The sequence below is a fragment of the Leptosomus discolor genome, chromosome 14, assembly GCF_034619465.1.
Source record: "Leptosomus discolor isolate bLepDis1 chromosome 14, bLepDis1.hap2, whole genome shotgun sequence".
Classification (NCBI taxonomy): domain Eukaryota; kingdom Metazoa; phylum Chordata; class Aves; order Leptosomiformes; family Leptosomidae; genus Leptosomus; species Leptosomus discolor.
Window position 1 is genome coordinate 19,224,125 of NC_141404.1, and position 20,190 is coordinate 19,244,314.

At 41.3% G+C, this 20,190-nt stretch overlaps 2 protein-coding genes across 2 annotated transcripts; one reads left to right on the forward strand and one right to left on the reverse strand.

Annotated features, from left to right (window-relative positions):
* Positions 1 to 542: 542 nt before the first annotated feature.
* Positions 543 to 4,725, forward strand: ANKS4B (ankyrin repeat and sterile alpha motif domain containing 4B). The gene is made up of 2 exons (XM_009946465.1): positions 543 to 706; positions 3,654 to 4,725. The coding sequence occupies exons 1-2, from the start codon at positions 543 to 545 to the stop codon at positions 4,723 to 4,725; spliced, it is 1,236 nt and encodes a 411-aa protein (XP_009944767.1).
* A 5,159-nt stretch (positions 4,726 to 9,884) lies between these two features.
* On the reverse strand, positions 9,885 to 20,046 carry CRYM (crystallin mu). Its single transcript, XM_086473161.1, has 8 exons — positions 19,874 to 20,046; positions 19,410 to 19,560; positions 18,295 to 18,357; positions 15,303 to 15,404; positions 13,999 to 14,182; positions 11,583 to 11,704; positions 10,630 to 10,714; positions 9,885 to 9,949 (listed from the first exon to the last, which is right to left on the reverse strand). The coding sequence occupies exons 1-8, from the start codon at positions 20,044 to 20,046 to the stop codon at positions 9,885 to 9,887; spliced, it is 945 nt and encodes a 314-aa protein (XP_086329287.1).
* Positions 20,047 to 20,190: the final 144 nt, after the last annotated feature.

Consider the following 20,190-nt stretch of genomic DNA (forward strand, 5'->3'; position numbering starts at 1 on the left):
TGTACATGAAATGGCTTCATGGATGTGCCCGGTTTGGCACAGGAGAGGCTTGTTTTCAAATGCAGCAACCCAGTAAATGATAGGTTACAAAGGACTTCACCAGTAAAGGTAAGCATTTCATTTGATAAAAACTCAGGGATACTTTATTACTTAGGGTGAAACCTGACATTCACGGTATTTGAAGGCTTTTTGAAGTTTTTGAAGTTTTTTTTAAGTTCAACGTCCTCTTGAATTTTTCCTAGAAGGCAAAGACACAGAGAAGATGAATGAATCCCCTCTATGTTTAAGTAGTCAAATATGCAATGAGTGGTAAACAACAGAGCCACCTTCCAGAAAATGAAAGCACTCACCACACCATTTCCTTATCACCTACACGGAGGTTCAGATAAGTTGGCTGCTAGAATGAACTTTGCCTCCTCATTTCTATGCTCACGGGGATGTCTCAACTGGTAATCATTAATGAACTATCCCTGTAATGGAAGGGTGACTGTACGGTCTGGATATCATTCAGAGCTGCTTTGGGAAACCCTAAGTTACTGAAAATGTCGAGCAGGTATCACAAAGCAGCAGCTGATGGCAATGTGGACCTCTTGAAAGAAGCCACTAGGAAAGACCTCAATACTTCAGATGCGGATGGGATGACGCCTACCCTTCTGGCAGCATACCATGGGTATCTAGAAGCTCTGGAAGTCATATGCCGGAGGGGGTAAGTTAATCAGCCTCCATTGCTTAAAGCTTGTGGCTCAAAACTATAGTTAGTGTGTCCTGTTTCTAATGCCCTGACCTCAGACCCAAAGGCTGAAAATCCCAGTCATTTCTTTCAATGCATTGCCAAGAGTTGTTTCTCTTCATTCGCAACGGTTTAGGCCCAGAAGCTGTGATTCTGTAATAAGATCCAATAAAGAAAATCTGCTCTTGTATAGAGACACAGTTAATAAAATGTTCTTTCTGTGCTGAGGTGAAGATTAAATTGACCTGTATTTTCAGTCATAATAGTTTAAAGAAGATTGGAGGGAGAAGTTTAGTAACTATTTGGATGTATCTGAGTTTTCTTTCTTAAAAATAGAATTTAAACTACGGAATAAAAATAGGGTTTTCATAGATTTTCTTTACAGCTCATTGAGCTCAGGTGTGGCTGTAATAACACAATAAAAAAGACCTTTGGACTGCACGGTTATTTCTGTGTCCTCAGGAGAAGCAAAAATAGTTTGACAGTTTTTCAACTCGTATAATTGAGGCAGCTCCAAGGAAATATCTAGAGTCAATAAAGGTTTGTCCCTGGACACATAGAAGACAGAACAACTAGCTAAGGAACAAATAACGTAATAATTTTTTTTTTTTCAAAATTTGATTGAAAAATATGCTTTCTACCATATAAGCTGATAAAAGTCACAGGGGATGACAAAAAGATCAGAATTTCTATGTATTTGTTATTTAATGTATTTCTAACTCTATTTCTTAGTAGAGGACAGCTTTGGGACGGTATTGCCCTCAAAAGCTTCAAATATATGCATTCACTTCTATTTTAATCCAAGATTTCTTGACATGATCAGCAAGCTGTGGCTGTCAGACATATGGCTGTAGTCTCAATGGATTTCTTTGGAGAAGCTGAATTTTGGGAGAAGTTCAATCTATTCTGCAGCCAGTTAATGTTTTCTTGTGAGAAAGTATTCTAACCATTTTTAACAAATTCATCCTTTCCTTGAAGAGGTTTCCTGACAAAGACACTGAGATACAGAGTGGTTTTCTTCAGAGTGGTTGCAGATTTTCAGACTCAAGCTCAAAACACATTCAGCCCTTGGAAAATGTAGCAATACTAACAATAAACCCCTTTCACCTAGAAATAGTTTACCTTCCCAAGCATCAAGAGACATTTTCTCTGCTTGCTTTGCAGTTACATGAATAAGAGCAAGACCAAGTAGCAGATCTGCTGTCTTTTGTGTGAGCCTCTTTCTTGGGAAAGTAGGGAAAAGAGGAGTATGAGAACCCAAAGCAGATGTCAGCCCTTATCCAAAGCCCCACTCAGCTGGAAACAAGACAGCCTAGTCTGTCAGTTGTTTGAGACTCACAGGCTGGCAGGCTGCAGGGGGAAAAGAGACTGCAAACAGCTATGAAGGGACCTGGGGGAGGATGGATGACCTGACACTCCCAAGGCTCAATATTATGCAGCCAGTTTGCTAGCATGGGAATTAAGGAATCTGTTGCAGTCGGACACAGTCAGGCAGTTCCCCAGGGCAGAGCCACAAAAGCAGGAACATGTACACATGGTTTCCATATGTCTAAGTGGAGAAACCGATCCTCAGCTGCCACCTCCTTGTAGAAATGCCTGCGCTCTTGCAGCCTGGCTTGCCCAGATTGCTATTGTTCCTCAATGCGAGCAGCTCTGCAGGGACCCCCAACCTCCCTCTTGCCTGTGGCATTTCAAGCTGAAGGATGTTTTCAGATTTGGCCCTCAACAAATATGTTAGTGCTTTTCTTCAGAGGTACTCAGAGCCAGAGATCAATGCCTGAGACTTTATGGTAGGATGTACCATTTCATTCAGAGTACAACTGCCGTGGGACAAATCTCCAAGACATTGAAATGCTTGAACTCCCAAGAGTAGAAATTCTCCTTGTAAATTTGGCTGCTGGCTCTGAAGTTATTAAAGGTTTTGGGCTGCTGTGGCTTCCTTGGTTATTGGTCACATGACAACTCAAGCTCTGTTCTGAACATTGCTATGTTGATCCTGCCAAATAGGTATTGAAAGATTCAAGATGATTCTTGCCTTCACAGTTTAGTGTGGTCAGTGCAACAGTTAAAAAGAAAGCAATACTTTTCACTGGGTTTAAATTCAATTGAAAAGGTGTGGTATTTTATTTTCAAATGAGCTTCTGCTTTTCAAACCCCATGAGCAAAAGCAGCTTAAGGAGAACGAAAGAGTTGAAGAAAAACAACAGCATCTGTCTGAGCTTAATCTAATAGCTATAGAGACAGATGTGTAATTAGTGCTTTAGTCCTCATCATTTACACATTACCTACCAAAAAAATTACCACATGGGCTCATTAAATATGTATCACTGTGGCCAGTGAAGAATCCTCCTAATATTGTCCCTGCATTTGACATGGAAAAGGGAAGAGTCACCAAAAAGCCTTTAAAATATTCCACTCAAAAGCTATTGAATCAGTTTTGCTATTAATTGCAATGAGTGTAAGCTGAAGCCTGAGCCCACTTTGAGCTGTCAGCAGCAAAGCAGTCAGCACATCCTTGCCTGCACACGGGTGGCTGCTTATTTTTGCTCTCTTGCAGGAGGCAGTGGAGAGTGGCAGGGAGCAAAGCCAGCCCTGCCAGCAGCCCTGCCAGACCCTGGGATGGCACAAAGGAAATATCCTGTTTCCATCATGGGGCGTTGCATATGCAGCCACAGTCAGCCCCAACGAGCTTGCTTAATTCACAGACAGGCAGGAATTAGAGCTTATGCCACGCATGCAGCCACACTCAGTGCTCACACGAGTAGGTGCAGCACCGTTCTAGAGGATGGAGCTAAGCTGACTCGTTTTCATTGGGCTGTACTCCTCATAGCAAAGCTGAGCTAAACGTGTAGTATCTGTTCAATCCCACTGCAGTGCTATGCTTGGGTACCTCCAGCTCACTGTATGCTATTTTACTTCTCAGAGGTGATCCAGACAAATGTGACATCTGGGGGAACACACCTCTCCACCATGCTGCTTGCAATGGCCACATTCAATGTGTTTTTTTTTTGATCAACTTTGGTGCCAATATATTTGCTCTGGACAATGACCTCCGCACTCCCCTGGAGGCAGCTGCCAGCAGAGACCGCAATGAATGTGTCAGAATCCTGGACAAAGCTGCCACTGAGCAGAACATGCTGAACCCAAAGAAGGTCTCCAAACTCAAAGCACAGGCCCAGAGGAATGTGGAGAAACAAATCAAGGAATGCGAGAAGCGCCAAGAGAAACACCAGCATGAAATGAACCAGAATTATATGAAAGAAAAGGTTGGCACAGTAAATTCTTCCAGAGGGACACACTCCAGACTAAAGTTGCCTGGTCTCTTTGCTTCAAATACAAGTACTTTCTCCAAAAATCTGAAAGATACCTTCAAACTGAAGGCAAAAAAGACAGCTGACAGCATAAGAAGCCAGGAAACAGAAAGCAATGACCAAAAGGATAGTACAGGTAGGAGAACTGTGATGCATTTGTTTGATGAGAAAGAGGAGGATGAATTACTGAATGACCTTGGAGACAAAAACTTGTCTGACAATGACAGTCAGCTCTCCATTTTTAAGCGGCCAGGTCTTGGCAAAATTGTATTTGGAAGGAATTTGGCTGCAGATGTAAATCCTGGAACTGTCTCTTCTGAGAAAGAAGGTATAAGCTTTAAAATGCCCAGCGAGCTCTTTCAGTATGAAAATGATGAGAACAGCAGGGAAGATGATGCTGAAAATGGTGCTGATATCCCTTGGCATGAGGAAGAAGTCATTTGGGATGACGAGGAAGCAGAGAACACAGCCCTTGAGGTATTTCTGGCATCACAGATGCTGGATGAGTTTCTTCCAGTCTTCCTGAGGGAAAAAATTGATTTAGATGCCCTGATGCTATGCTCTGATGAAGATCTACAGAGCATTCAGATGGAGCTTGGGCCAAGAAAGAAAGTCCTGAATGCCATTAATAAAAGAAAACAAGCACTCCAGAACCCTGGAAAGACTGTAGATACTTGCTTATAAATTAATATACTTGTTGCTGTAACCTGCACACTGATTCATTCTTTTACTCTTTCCAAAGAGCAAGCAATTCTTTTTGGATGTCTGCAAAAGCAAAAGGCAGAGAGGTTACCAGTTGCTTTAGAAAGTACAGCACAGACAAAGATTTTTTCTGTCTGATAGATGGCTGTGGTGCACAGGATATAAATTCAAGCATATTCTGCCAAAAAGAAAGAATGTGAAGGATGGATTTTTTTCTCATCAGAATAACTTAAAATATTAGTGAAGGTCAGCCACGATACATTCTTTAATAAAGCCCTTCCCTTCTTCTCTACAACCACAACGCAAAGAGCATTCACAAGTTTGAGAGCTTTGAGTTTTCTCCATTTGCTTCTGTTAGATGGCTACAAACTGCCCTTCCTGGTACTGATGATGCATTAGAAATGGCATCTGAATCTTGATTTCAGCTATGGCTTATTGACTCTAATAGCCTCTGAACGAATGTAAATAAGACGAATTTGCAGCAAGTTTTGTGTCTTGTCAGTAAAGTGTTTTGCTATTGTATTGATATTAATTTAAAATATATGAATTACCTTGTCAGGAGATGTTTGGTGTGAGTTGTGTATTCTTTTCTCTCGTCTCATTAGGCTGGACTCAGTCGCCAGCACCCACCACATCCTAAATGGCATCAAGACTGCAATACTTTTAACTACAAGAAGCTGAGGTTTTATTTTCAACTTTTGGATCTGTTTTGGTACATCCTCAGCTTGGTTCCTATAGGGTGCATTTGCCATGTGAAGTCCCAGAAACCAGGACTCTTATCACCCAGCATTTTCTGTTGGTTGTTGTCAGCCTCAGCCTGAAAACTGAATATAACACACACAGAGAGCTCATGAAAAGAGAAGGAAAATGAGACTGTGCTTCTGTGGAAGCTCCTGTTCTTTACAGTCTATCTGGAGGCATTCACAGCACAGTTCCCTTCATCTTCCTCAGCCCTGTTCCCTTGGGAAGACAGCACTATCTGATATGAAATAATCACTCCCATTGAGTTTTGTGAATCTAATAAGGTGCTTGTAGCAGTCTTGCTCTGGCTAAGATCTCAGATTTTAGAGGCACAATTATTAGCAGGACTTTTATCTTTAAATCTCTTTTCATAGTTTTCCATTAGTCAGCCATCTTTTTTTTTACTTGGAGTATACTGCATTTGTGAACACTAATCCTAGTTAATAATCTATTTTTTTTGTGCTTCCTTATTTCCACATCTTCATCTTGTTACTTGGATTTGCATATTTTAATTCCTTTTCCTGGCTGGACTTTACACTGCATTCTTTCCTCCTTGGATTCCTGCACTTCAGCAGGTTGATAATTTCTTCTATTAAGCAGTCACAGAGTCTTGTTCTGCACAACCTTAAATGACTGCTGTGCTTAGCACAGTAATTAAATCAGACAGCGTCCCTTCAGGTTCTGTGCAACTAACCCACTGGGTTGTTTTCATTTTAGCTAAGAAAGTCCCAAACGCCTAACAAAGTAAGAAGGAAATGATGAATCTTCCATATTTGAAGGCATACGACGACTGGATTTTGAAGGGTCAAACCCTATCATTCTGTCACATAACTGATGCATTTGCTGGTTCTTTACCTGCCCGAAGGCTTATGGCCTGCCCACAACACACCATCAAACCATCAGTGAGTGGTGTCACTCATGGAGGACCCAGTCAATAACTGCCATTATCACAGAACAGCTTCAGCAGCTCTGTGATAAGCCCCCAAGCATCTCTAAGCTGCACTGAAAACCTGCCTCTGCATACTCATCTGTAAGTCTGCCTAACTGCTGCGCCCTCTGACAACCAGAGATAACGGCACAGACCATCTGCACATGAATTGATTCACTCAGTGGTCACAAGCACCCACCACGTTTTGGCTGGTATCCACAGTAAGTCTATGGTTAGACACTGGAACAGCCTGCCCAGTGAGGTGGTGGAGTCACCATCCCTGGAGGTGTTCAAAAGACGTTTACATGTGGTGCTTAGGGACATGGTTTAGTGGTGGGCTTGGTAGTGTTAGGTTAATGGTTGGACCTGATGATCTTAAAGGTCTTCTCCAACCCAAATAGTTCTATGATAGAGCACAGGATCTATGGGAATGAGTTCCTTGTCCTTCTGGAACTGCAGCTAGACTGAATAAGAAGCCCAAGAGCACCCCACCTAACACTTATTTTTAGGCAACTGAATCAACCCCAATATATACCCTTTTAAAATAAATTTTTGAAAAAAGAAGTGCAATAGTGCTAGTCCTTTTCTTGCAGGGTGATCCTGGAAATTGCCCTCTGGTATAAAGCAACCATGTGGAACAATTGAGGGAAAAGAAATAATAAAAAGGAACACTTACATTTTATTTTTTTCCACTTACATGCTTTGTTGTTTTCCAATTTTTTTCACCAACCCTTCGCTTCTTTTATAATTTGAAGTATTCAAATGAGTGAATCCCAGATCTGACTCCTTAGTAACATTTGTACAGCACGGTTCAGTTGGAGACAATTCATGTATCACACATGCAATCTTATAGCCCACTGCAAACCCAAACCATAACACCGTGGGATCTCACACGACCACTGCCCTCCAAATACAAGATTCTCCTTCCTTAAGGATTTAATACTCTGCACTGGACAGACACCAAGAGGCAGGAAGGTGCAACGTGGGATAATGACTGCAAAACTGAGTGTCACAGTGGAGCAGAGCAGTCTCAATTTATTTCCCCATCTACATTCAGTGATCTCATCACTACTCTCTCACAGAGAGTAGTCACTGCAACAACTGGAATACATTCTTCCTCATCTTCAAAAAAAAAAACACCACACCAACAAACCACAAAACAACCCACCCAAAAAAAAGCAACGGACAACAAAATGAAAATCAAAGAAAAACAGCAGTATCCATTTAATTTTAACATAAATGCAAGTTACACAATTTCTTGAGACTGATTTGTAGGAGAAGGAAACTTGGAAATTAAGGCTATAATTTCCCCTCAAAAAACCAAATAATCTAAAGATGGCAGCTGAACAACTCCCACTGTAATGAATGGAATCCTCTTCATGAATTCAGGGTACGATGCTGAAGCCGGGCCCCCAGAACCTCCTATTGCCCGTGAAAGCAGAGAACACTGTGGGTTTTCAGAACCAGGTTTTTGGACTAGTTCCATCTACTTGTAAAGTGCATAGTCTGTAGAAGAGTACATGTGGAAATAAACTATTTGTCTTCTTCCCAAATACTATGTCTCACTTCAAATTACAAGCCTTGTTTTACACAGGCACAGAACTGGGATAATACTTCATAAGCAGTAAGTGCAAGTTTCCATACAGTTCTTGAATTATGGAACATCAATGGCTGTCATGTTTGTCTCAACTTAGTGGAGTTGTCTATTGCTGAAGTAACAGGCTAACTCAACACCTGTATTTCTGAACACTTCAGAAGTGGCAAAGAAAAACACACGCATAAAACCAGAAGGGTAATTTTGCTACAATTAAAAAAATGCAAAAGCTTATAGAGAAATTTGTGTTCTTATTTCTGCCAATATAAACAAGAGCAATGGAGTTAGATTTCTGTCCACACAAACACGTCCTTTGGCTCTGTTCACTTACTGGTCTGGTATCCTTCCATGCTAAAACTCTGCAAATTACAAAGTCTGCCACTTACTACTTTTTTCCAACTAGTTTACACCAGGCTTATAATTCAGAGTGTTATTTTTGCCACACCTGCACTGTACTCATTAACCTCTTCTATACTTACTTGTGCACCATCAAGGGCTTTAACATTAACTGCTTCTGAACCTCCTCCCTCTTGCTCCACTGTATTCTACTGGCATCAATATAGAATGACCATGTTATCTAATCCTTCCACAGTGAAAAAACACTTAATAGCCTGCATGAAATAATATATAAGCAGAAACAAAATTTCATTAGGCACAACCCTAGCCTGAGAGAGTAATTTGTTTCCAGGGCAACAGCTATTTTTCAGCAGATGCTCAATCTTTTGTAAGGCAGTTGCATAACAGCACAAAACTGGAACTTCTCCTTATACAGAACATCACTGGGCTCCTCTGCCAAGAAAGGATGATGGAAATTCCTGCCCTGGCAAATACCCACTGGCATAAAAGAGCAATTATTGATCCATGGTACAACAGCCAAGCTGAAAATATTTGCCTGTATACTTGAAGTTTATCCTACTGAAATCAATTTGCATGGTTCCAACCTTCAGGAAGCTTATAAAAAGAACTTACCAACACCACAGATTACTAACAAAATCTCCTCACAGAATATAGATAAAAGTTAAAATCAAACCACATTTTTAGTGCTCACATTTTGGGTGACTCCTTACAATATGAAAATGGCAATATCCCACCCAGAAATGTACTAAGAGAGGTATTGAGTATAGTTTCCTCCCCGTTAAAAGGTACATAATATTAGCTCTGATTCTTTGCACTAAGTCTTCCTGAGCCAGGTCTTTTACAAAAACAGACAGAAATCTAACTGTATGGAGGCATCATTATTTATATAGACTCCCAGTCAGGAGTTGCTCTTAAATCACAAAACATTGGGCCTGAGGGCAGGGGGACTGTGGGGAGTGGAAGTAAGTATGGTGATTTCCAGATCCCAGTCGGAGTTGGAAGGGAAGGGGTGCCCAGGAGTCAGAGGTGGGCTGTGCTCCCAGGAGAGACTAGATTACTGTCAGTGCAGCACTGAAACACACAGACACATTTAAAGTACCATCACAGGTAAATATGACGCCAGAGTCCATTCTCCAAACTGATCTATTTTACTCCAGTATGAATTACCTCTCCAAAACCAAGAAATCTACTCACAGACTTCTGCTACATAAATAATCAGGGAGGAAAGGCATTGATTTCAGAATTATTCCAATATGTAAAAATACCCCTGTTAGCATCACTGCAAACATTTAATATTTGCCACTACATGAGACACATTTATTAGTAATACTGCAGGTATATAGTACTTGCCACTAGAAAATGGTAGAAATAAGCCTATTGATTAAATGTCACTTTTCATTCTTGTATGTTCTAGAAGGGCCACAGTCAGATAGGACTGGTGCCTGCTTTGCTAACAAAAGATCCAAGGAAACTAAATGCAAACAATTTTCTTGGCCTCGTTGGCATTGCAGACTTCTCTCTTTAGTTACCAGCTGACCACAAGTCATAAACAAATTTTGCTGCTACTGTATCTTCAACCGCCATCCCTGAAAAAGAATTAAAGTCACCTTCAAACAATTCTTCAGCTGTACAAAATAATTAGCTTTGGAAGGGAATCAGAGGACTCGGGGAAAATACCTAACTTGACAGGAACAGAAATCATTCCTCATTCCAAACATCTACCGTGTTACATTCAAAGTTTATAGCTACCATGCAGCTGTTAGGAGTGCTATATGAAGTTAATGCAATAGCATGAATCTAATTTTCAGTGTTCATATCACAACTTGGCCCTTTTGGACATGCCAGGCAGCTCAGAGCGTGGTAATCCATCACTGCTCCCACTCTTCCCTCCAAACATCAACTCCAGCCCCACAGTTCTCTGTCACACCGTCTGCAGGTCAGACAGACTCCAGGGGCACAACAGTAGGGCGTTCAGGTTGGAGCTGTATTAATAAACACGGCCGTTGTGTTGAACAACTGTGAAACAGAAAGTGTACTTCTTCCTATCGTTTGTTTGCTTTCCTATCACTTTTCATTATATCAGTCCTGCTGGATAAATAAAAAGGGAAATAAAAACGGAAAATGCAAATTACATTCTAGTTTCTTGTGACAGTGCATTGCCACAGCAGTTTTGAAGATGATCAGCAGCTTTCCCACGCATGGGGACCTAACAAATAACAAGGCATTGTTTTCGGTCAGACTTGTACACAGGACTGGTTGTTCTTACCCAGTGATTTAAACACTGTTGTTTTCTCAGGCAGGGCTGGTTTTGTTCCCTTCACTACCTCTCCCAGCTCAGCAAAAATCTCTGCCTGTGAAACAAACACATATTTATACAAAAACATAATAACCATACATACGTTAAAACTTTTTTTTCCTGAGTGACTTCAAAAGAAAGAACTCCTCCAGTTCTACCATCCCAGAACAGATTCCTTTCCATGGTAAAGCAGATCAGTATTCAGACAAATAATACAGAAACTGGACAGAAATCACAGAGGAGTGGAACGGTTTTCAGAAAAAAAAAAAAAACAGCTGGCAGGCTTTCCTCAGTCAGTAAGTTTTTTTGCAGTGGATAGCTTGTTACTTATCCAACAAAACACACGGGATTCCACACCCCTTACCATATCGGGACCTCTTACGTTAAACCTCAAAACAGAAATCGTATCTGTTCTGCAAAAACATTAACAGAGAAAGAGAAAATTCTCTTAAATATAAAAGAGGCCCTGCCATCAAATTTCTGCAGATCACTGTTTGCTTGGCTTCTGTTGTCTGTTCCCTAGAGGCCTGATGTGCGTCAGTCACACTGAACTCTTATGGGAAGAAAGTTACAGGTTTTAATAAATAGATTTGAAAAATATTTAACATAACTACCAAACATTGCAGGAAATGTAGGTCTTTCAAAAACAATACATTGTTATTGTACATGAAGGCCAATGCTGAAAACATGCTACTGTAATAGGGTGTCATGTAATAGTTGATACAGAGGTTACATGGGTTTGGTATAGGTATATAGAAGTCCCAGTTTGAAACCAGTTTATCTTTCAGCCTGTGCCTGGAAAGTGGCAACAACTACATTTGATGCTCTAAAAAAATTCAGTGCAGCATATCATCAGTACTAACTCATTTCAAATGCAAGCCAATTGCCACAAAAATAAAGTCCATAATATAAGAAAGTCTTACCCCAGACAATATAACATCTCCCGATTCTGTAAGAGCAGCCTCTCTGGAATCCACAAACAGAACAGAATTCTTCATCAGTTCATCATCCAGTTCTCTCCAGTCTGGTCTGCTTGCTCCAACAGCTAAGACAACAAAACTGATGAACTTGGGAGTACTGTTTAAAACAAATTCAAACCACATTTTGTCCAAAAGATATATGTGCAGTAACAACAGACGTTAGTGTGGAAATGTAATACACAAACAGTCTGATATTAACACTGGAGACATGTTGATTAACAAAACAATCAAAAAATAGGATGTGCCTGAGCAACTGGGAAAAAGCCTCGATTTCTCTCAACCTGCCCTCATCTGTAACACTAACATATACCTCAGCTGTTCCCATAAGGTGTTAATCCCCTAAATTTCCACTGATGTCAGTGAAGGATGGCATTGTGTCCCACCCTCCAACTTACAGCTCGTTGAAATGTACAGCATCCTTGACCTCTAGTCATGCAGATGCTGCTGCAAACAAAAGTCTTGTATTCCCTGTAAGCACAGCCAGAGCAACTGGAATCAGTCTTTGCATTTCAACCTGCCAAACCATTAAACTGCAACTCTTCAGGAAGCAGAAGTGAGATTCTTTGCCAGCACTGTTTGCACCTCTTTGGTACACCAGTCAAACTGCTCCTTCCAAATAAAGCTGACAGAGAAGAGAAGGGGAAGTAGCACTGCTTAGCCCTTCATCATCTCGTATCTATACAAGAAATGTAAAGATATGTGTAACTACCTATAGGTACAAACCAAAGATGTCTTTGCCAGCAGCTTTGAAAATAACAGACAAATATGTGTGACATAATTACTCTTTTCTGCTTACAGAGGCACCATTAGAATAAACTTCAATCATTTGGTGACACAACTCAGGGAAGATAATCTTAAGGCTATACAGACTACAGCTCTTCTGCAGACAAACAGTAACCTGTTTCTGCAACTGCCAAATTAACAAGTTTTTGTTGCTTTTTTATTTTTTTACAGTTACCTAACATCTAATACAGCTCCTCCAAAACATTCAATATTTTATTTGTCAGTAAAATATCCTTGTCAGCAAACTCTCTAGGTAGCTGAGGCATAAGAAAGTACCCTGAAATTTATAGTTCTTTTATTTGACTCAGGTTGTGTTTGTTATGTGTCTATAGAGAAAAATAAGATTTGAAGAACCTCTAAATTATCCTGAACAGATGAGAACCTCTCTGCAAACAGAGAGGTCAGTGTTACTAATTAGGATTTTTAAACCTATAGACTTCTATTATTTTCTTGTAACTTTACAAGCAGTACAAGTTGAGCAGATTATGGATTTTCAGTTAGTGGCAAAACTGAAAAAAAATCAAGGAGCTTAACTTTTTAACTACAGCAAGACTACTATCAACTTGTTATGGGGTAAAAAAAACAAAACAAAACAAAACCCAGTTATACTGTAGTCAAATGTTTTTTAAAAGTGTCCAGCTGTTACGGAATAAAAATTCCATGTTGCCCAAATGCCTCTTCGAACAGCACAAATGCCTCAATAGAGGGGAAAAAAAGGCAAAGACAGGAAAGAGGCCTTTGTCTACGTGTCGCCTCAGTGACTATGAACCTTAATTGATTTTGGTTGTATTTCTGCCTTCCATGCCGTGACATAATACAGATAACATTCAATGACAAAGGAGTAAATTGAGTTTGAAAAATTGTTAGGATGCTGCTGGAATGTGGGACCTTTCTTTAAGCTGTTCCCTTTGACAAGTTGCTTTTGTCTTATTACCATACTATTCAGAAAGTACACAAGCTCATCCGAACCAGGCCCACAATTAATAAAATAAACAAACGTGGGCATGTCCAGAGACACCAAACAATGGTGTGGCAGCATCATTACAAGGCTGGGGGGGTGGCGTGGGGAAGAACTCGCCCAGCTTCACTGTAATTAGAGGTCAAGTTATGCAGTTTTTAACTCAGTAATTGCATCTTTTTAACCCAAGTAAAAAATGTCATCAGCCCAAAAAGGAACAGATAAAGGAGCTTACTAAATTGGGTGAAAAAAAGATGACAATTACCATGGAAACATTACAATGAGCTGGAATCACTTTGGAAATAACATGTTTGTATGGGTTATTTAAATGGAGAGCAAGGTGAGCATCAAGTGACAGCATGGTAGCAAAGATGATGCACCACTAGGAAAAACGCATATCCCACACTCTTGCAAAAATCCAGTTCTGGAATATGCAGGAGTTCTGGCTCCAGACCACCAGGAAGACAGGGCTGGGAAAAGTGGTCCTCACTAAAGGGTAAAAGTCCAAACAGAAAGAACATGCATTCTGAGAAGCATTGAATACTGCTTTTCAACAGTTTTTGATGCTACACAATGGCACAATAAATACATCCTTTAAACAATGAGAATAGAGCATACCATTGACATGGGCACCTGGTTTTACCCACTCTCCAAATAAAATTGGTGTTGTTGCCATAGTGACTGTTATAATCACATCAGCTCCAGTAACTGCCTCCTGAGCAGAAGAGCAGACCTGCACTGGACCATTAACTGAATTTGCAAACTTCACCGCTTTCTCTTTGGTGCGATTCCATATCCTGACCTTCGAGGAGGGAGATAAAAAAAAAGACGACAAACAGATTAACTTGGAGAATTTCTGGCTGAAAGGACACTGTGTTTCAGTTTTCAGTAGATAGTTACGCATATCCTAAAGGTGGGTTTTTTCCCCTTTAATGTTCTCATCAACAAGTAACTAAGTTTCACACGCGTGCAGCTACATTTGAATAACTGTTTTGTGATGCCAGAATAACAGCTCCTTGTAGAGCTGTATTTATAAAATACAAATATTTCCAATAAATATATTTAAGGGAAAGTCATAGAAAGCTTATCCAAGTATGACATACACAGTAGGATTTTCTCAGAGAGAAAAAGCCATCTGAAATGCCTTTGTTTCCAACCCACTATTTATTTATTTATTGAAGACCAACATTTGAGCTCTTCAGACTATTCTTGGGTTCTGTAGAAACAGAATCAAAATATGATTACTCCTGTAACTTCTGTGGCGGGTTAACCTTGGTTGGAGGCCACGTGCCCACTAAGCTGCTCTATTGCTCCCCTTCTCAGCAGGTTGGGAGGGGAGAATAATATGGAAAAACTTGTGGGTCAAGATAAAGGCAGTTTAATAAAGCAGAAGCAAAGGCCATGTATGGAAGAAAAGGAAGATAAAAGATTTATCCTCTGCTTCCCATCAGCAAGCAATGTCCAGCCACTTCCCGGGAAGTAGGGCTTCAGTACACATAGCACTTGCTCCAGAAGACAAACAAATAACAATAATTAATAACAAATGCCCCCCGCTTCCACCTCCTTTCTCTTAGCTTTTAGTGCTCAACAGACATCATATGGTATGGAACACCCCTTTGGTCAGTTTGAGTCAGGTGTCCTGGCTCTGTCCCCTCCGAAGATCTTGCCCACCCCCAGCTTGCTGGTGAAGAGAGAATGTTGGAGACAGCCTTGTGCTGTGTGAGCCCTGCTCAGCAGTAGCCAAAGCACGGGTGTCTTATCAATACCCTTCTAGCTGCCAATACAAAGCACAGCATGATGAGGGCTGCTATGGGGAAAATTAACTCCATCTCAGTCAGACCCATTGGCTCTACTTTATTTATAACTGCTCCAGAAACAGAAGAGAGAAAAATAAATGTATCCTGTTAAGATGCATCCATTACCTCTTTAAATGTGAACAGCTCTGTGAAGATATCGTAATGGCTATATGCTTGAACACCAGCTCCCAAAATGCACAGCACTTCTGCAAAAGCTGGCATTAACAACTAAACAGTACCAAATATAAAAAAACAAGAGTATGTAAGGACAATATATTAACAGATATGACCACTATGTTAAAAAACTACAAGTGAAAGCAGTTTCCTTAGCCCTTTTAAAATGTTCTCATGCAAAAGCTAGTATTGATTCATATTAATATAAAACAATATTCAATTTCCATTATATATAATTTTTTTTAATACAAAAGCCAGTGTCAATAGTGATGTGGAGAAATGCCAGGCTTGTAAGGTTCAACTCAAGCAAAATAATGCAACATGTTTATCATGCCCTGGAGAGAGCAAGGACAAGAGCTGAGCAACTTGCTCATCTGCCAAAAACCAAAAGGTTAAAAATGCTCATATCTGCTTCTCCCTTCTACAACCTTTTCAAGACAGCTCTTTTTAGCTAGAGTGCAGAAAAACAGTTTCAGCACAAAACTTTGAAGGCTACGATGCTCTGCAGTGAGACTTTTGCTTAATTATCTAGCAAATTAATATTACATTTAACACCCCTGCTTATGCTAATGAGAATTACAGAGATCATGCCATACCTATATGGCTATGTTACTTAACTCTCCGCCTAAATCACGCTACACATAACCCGTGGGAAGGGAAACAAAGAATTAGAGAATAAAAAGAAGATAATAAGGGAAATAAGGGAAAATTGGGAGAAAGGGACTGAAGACCTAGAAGGGACTGTCAACGGGCTGTGCTACTCTTCCTCCACTCAAGATAGGGATGCCTTCTTGGTAAGAATTGCAACTTCACCCCTGGTGACGAATACCCAGGAAAACTTGGCTAGCATTATTATAATATATTAGTGCTATTGCAGTAAGTGCATTTACCAACAGCAATTTCGTACTTTTATCTGTTGCCTTAATATATTACCTATATTTGCAACTTTGAGAAACTGTTTCAGTGAAAGTCCCCAAGGACTCCGACAGGCAAACATCACACCCTTACTCTCAACATGACAAAGAGCACCAAAGTACATCTTGGCTTAATTCCGGTTTTGAATTGTCCAGCTCTTGAAATTCAGCCCTATCATGCAACAGCATGAGCCAGTGCAAATTCTGAGACCTCAGCACACTCTAATTTTAGTATAATGTATTACACCTATGAGACTAATTAAGTGTTGATGTTCTGCACCGGCTGAAAACGGGGCTCATAACACCAAAACCTATCAGTATTGAAAGTGGTAGCTGCGTGGGTAAACTGGTCCTGGTAGCGCCACACTAAACCTTCTTTTTCAAATCACCAAAGTCATACCACAAGCACATCTTGGCATTGTAAGAGCCACAATACATATGCATCAAGGATTGTAAAAATAGGGATGGTTCTGAGGGACAAATATTAAAATTCAGTTCTACAGTTGCTTTTCGTTTTCTGGTTTAGTTCTCGCCTGTGCTTCACCAGCACTTGGCAAAGGGGAAGAGAGGGCTGCTGGAGTCCGGCCCGAAGCTATCCTTGTGTCTTGTTTATGCATTTGCTGCAGCCACTCACTTCTGTACAAAAAGCTTTAGAATTGTCTAGGCTCTCAACACTTATTCTGCTGCAAATAAATTGAAAAAAATCTCATTGATCCCATTTTTCAGTAGCAAGACCTCTTTTTAATGTTCCTTTCAAAGACTCTGAAGCACTGATTTCAAAGGTTCCTTGCATAAAAGCATGGGTCTTTGAAAAGCAAATGCCATAAAGAGGACAACTATGAGCTAAACTCAAACACTCCTGAAAACTACCCAAAACAACAGACAATAACGAAGGATCTGATCTTGAAGTCCCTTCAGCAGCCAAGCTCCTTTGAGGCCAGCACAGCCTTAACTGTGTAAAAACTGTCAGAACTGCCCAAGTATAGAATGGCTGAGATGAATTAGGTCCTATAACCTCATGTTCAAGGAATTCATTGTAAATTGTTCTGTCCCTTGGTTAAGGGGAACCTCTTGGGGACAGGTTCTTCACTCCAATTTTATGTCAGTTTAGCTCTATTGCCATGGTTAGAGTCATGCTGGCATGAAGACTGCCACTAATGAAGTAGTGAGATCAGCCTTCATTCTGATGCAAAGCTGACGGGTGAAAACCAGAAGTATTTTTCAGTTCTGGCTCTCTTCTTATTGCCTCATCCTTTGAGTTGAAGACTAAAACCCTGCTACGCAGTGGACAGTGACCTGCTCTCCTCTTCCCACTGTCAGCAGCCCAGCCAAATACAATTTTAAAAAAAGAATTCTAAACCAACAATTTCCAAGTGAAATTGAAATGATGTAAAACAACATACAGCAAAATACACCTTGCCCCTCCTCAGACACTGAAGTTTATGGCTGTAGTCAGGGATAGTCATCCGGACATCCTCCAGTGACAACAGATAAACTGACAGACAGCCTCCTCTGGAAAAGTCATCCATCTATCCTGGGCATCATCTATCTTAAGAGAACCCACATTGCCCCCTAGAAATGTGCCTTTTTCCTCTTTCTCCAGGTCCAGTGCAACCCATCTGTCCTGTCCTGACAGCAAAAAATGTAAATCTAAACAAAATCCAATTTATCACCACAGCTACATCACCCAAAGCCATAAAGGAGCATATTAAGAAAAGCACAAAAGAAAGACAATGACAGAGGAAGACACCTCAGTAAATTCACAGAAGACTGTGCAGAACAAGCCACAGAAACATAGCTCAGATTCATTCTCCAAGCACACACAAAGTGTTAAAGCCAGACATGACTCACTCAAAACAGAAAACTCCAATTTCAAGTTTTCCCTGAAGGTACATATATTATCATAAATCTAATTTAAAGCTGTATTTGATGAAAATTCACATACACTGAAAGCCATTTACATCATTCCTTCTGTTATTTTACATATATCATTACTAAATCTGTCACGGTTTAGGAAACAGAGGACACACCTTGGTAGCAATTGCAGAAACTGCAGCTGTTCGTTTTGCTGTAATCACACTGCCATCTAGGACCTTTAATAATAAAAAAAAAGTTCAACAGACTGCAACGAACACTGAAAACATGAGGTAAACACCAAGCGTTTTTATCAGATTTGTGAATTATGTGGTATTACAGGGCACAGATAAAAATATAAGAGTTGGTAATTGCTATTATACCAACCGCAAACCATATGAAATCACATGTTTAAACTGGGCAGATTCTCTGCCTATTCCAGTTCTTCCATGTCATTCCACCAGCACAAATGGAGTGAAAACTGTTCAGAACTAAGGCACCCCTAACTCACACAGCTCTTTGTGCATTGTACTTCCCTGGCTCTCCAACACAGGGAACAGATGGATATAACTGCAACACTCTGCACTCCAGCAAGACCAGGGACAAGTGCAAGCTGGCAGGTGTTCACAAGTCCTGTCTTGGTCTGTACAAAGGGATGACAGGGAACCACAGAATTCTTTTAATGTGCATCACACACAGTGGGGCACGCCTGCCTCAATTAGCATAGTAGTTACTACATAATAATTGAGTGGCTTAAAAAGCTGACATGTTTTCTGGTACAGTTTAGGAATAAAAGCCCAGTACAGTTTCCTGGACCAGTTTTGTCCCTTTAATAATCATTATTACTAAAGTATAATGAAAATGGTCAATATTCTTTAAAAGTTCTTGAATTTTTTTAAACAAACAAACAAACCAGACTCTGAATATTATTCCCTGTTATATCAATTGCAAATCTCTTTAGATTTGACTTAAGATGGTTCAACATCAATTCTTTATTCAGCAAATTTTTTTTCCCTTTCAAATGAAGGTAAACTTTCCCTGTTCATTTCTCTCTTCCAGTCTGTGAGCTAAGATTCCTATCACATCGCAAACAGCAATAAAGAGCAGACAGAGTACAGTTTAATACATACAAAAGATCTAAGGCTTTAGACTAAATATTCGTTTGGCACATTTTCGTTGATAACGCAGGAAAACTCAGACCAATTTACACCAGCTCCAGCTTCTACGGATCATAAGGGAGAACTGACAGAACACAAAGAGAGGAGAATAGAGAAGCGTGCGTGAAACTCACAGCTTTTAAAGAACCATTTCTTGGGTCAAATAAGAGGACTGTCGCTTGGTGAGAAGGGACAGAGGAATCCTTCTTGTGCTCATAAAACGTCACCAACTTGGTTGTCAGAGCATCGTCTGCAGCACTGTAGGCAGGCATGACTCCCAGGTACCTTGCGAGAGAACCACGCGTGTTACGCACCTTTAGCCTAGGAGCCTAAAGCCACCGGAGTGGTCAACGCCAAACGGCTACTGACTAGTTAATCGGTAACTCGGCACCTACGACCTTCTGTGATGCTCTAATTCCTCCCACCCTGTGGCTTCCCCGCCACATACCCGGCCCCCCGTTGCCGCTACCGGAGGGCCCGCACCCCCTCCCGCCAGCGGGCGCTGGGAGCGTTACCCCGCCGTCCCGCCCCGGGGCTCCGCCAGGCCGCCCCCTCGCGGCGCCCTCCCCGGCACCGGGAAGGCAGTACCGCTGCTCACCCGCCGTGCCGGTGCACCGGCACCACGGTGCGCACGGGCTGCACGACGCCTCCGGCCGGGCCGGCCGAGAAGTTGGCCAGGGCGGCCTCCAGCGCCGGGAGCAGGAGGCTGGCGCGGTGCAGGTGCTTCTCCACCTCCTCGGCGCCGATGAACACGGGCGGAGTCGAGCCCATTGCGAGTACCGGCCGGACAAGACGGAACCGCGGCACCGTGTACCGCTCGGCCGCCCCGCACCGCCGCTAAGTACTTGGCGGGGCGCCCCCGCCCCCCGTCCCGGCACCGCCCCGCGCTGCGGGCCGCCGGGAGCGCAGCTCCCC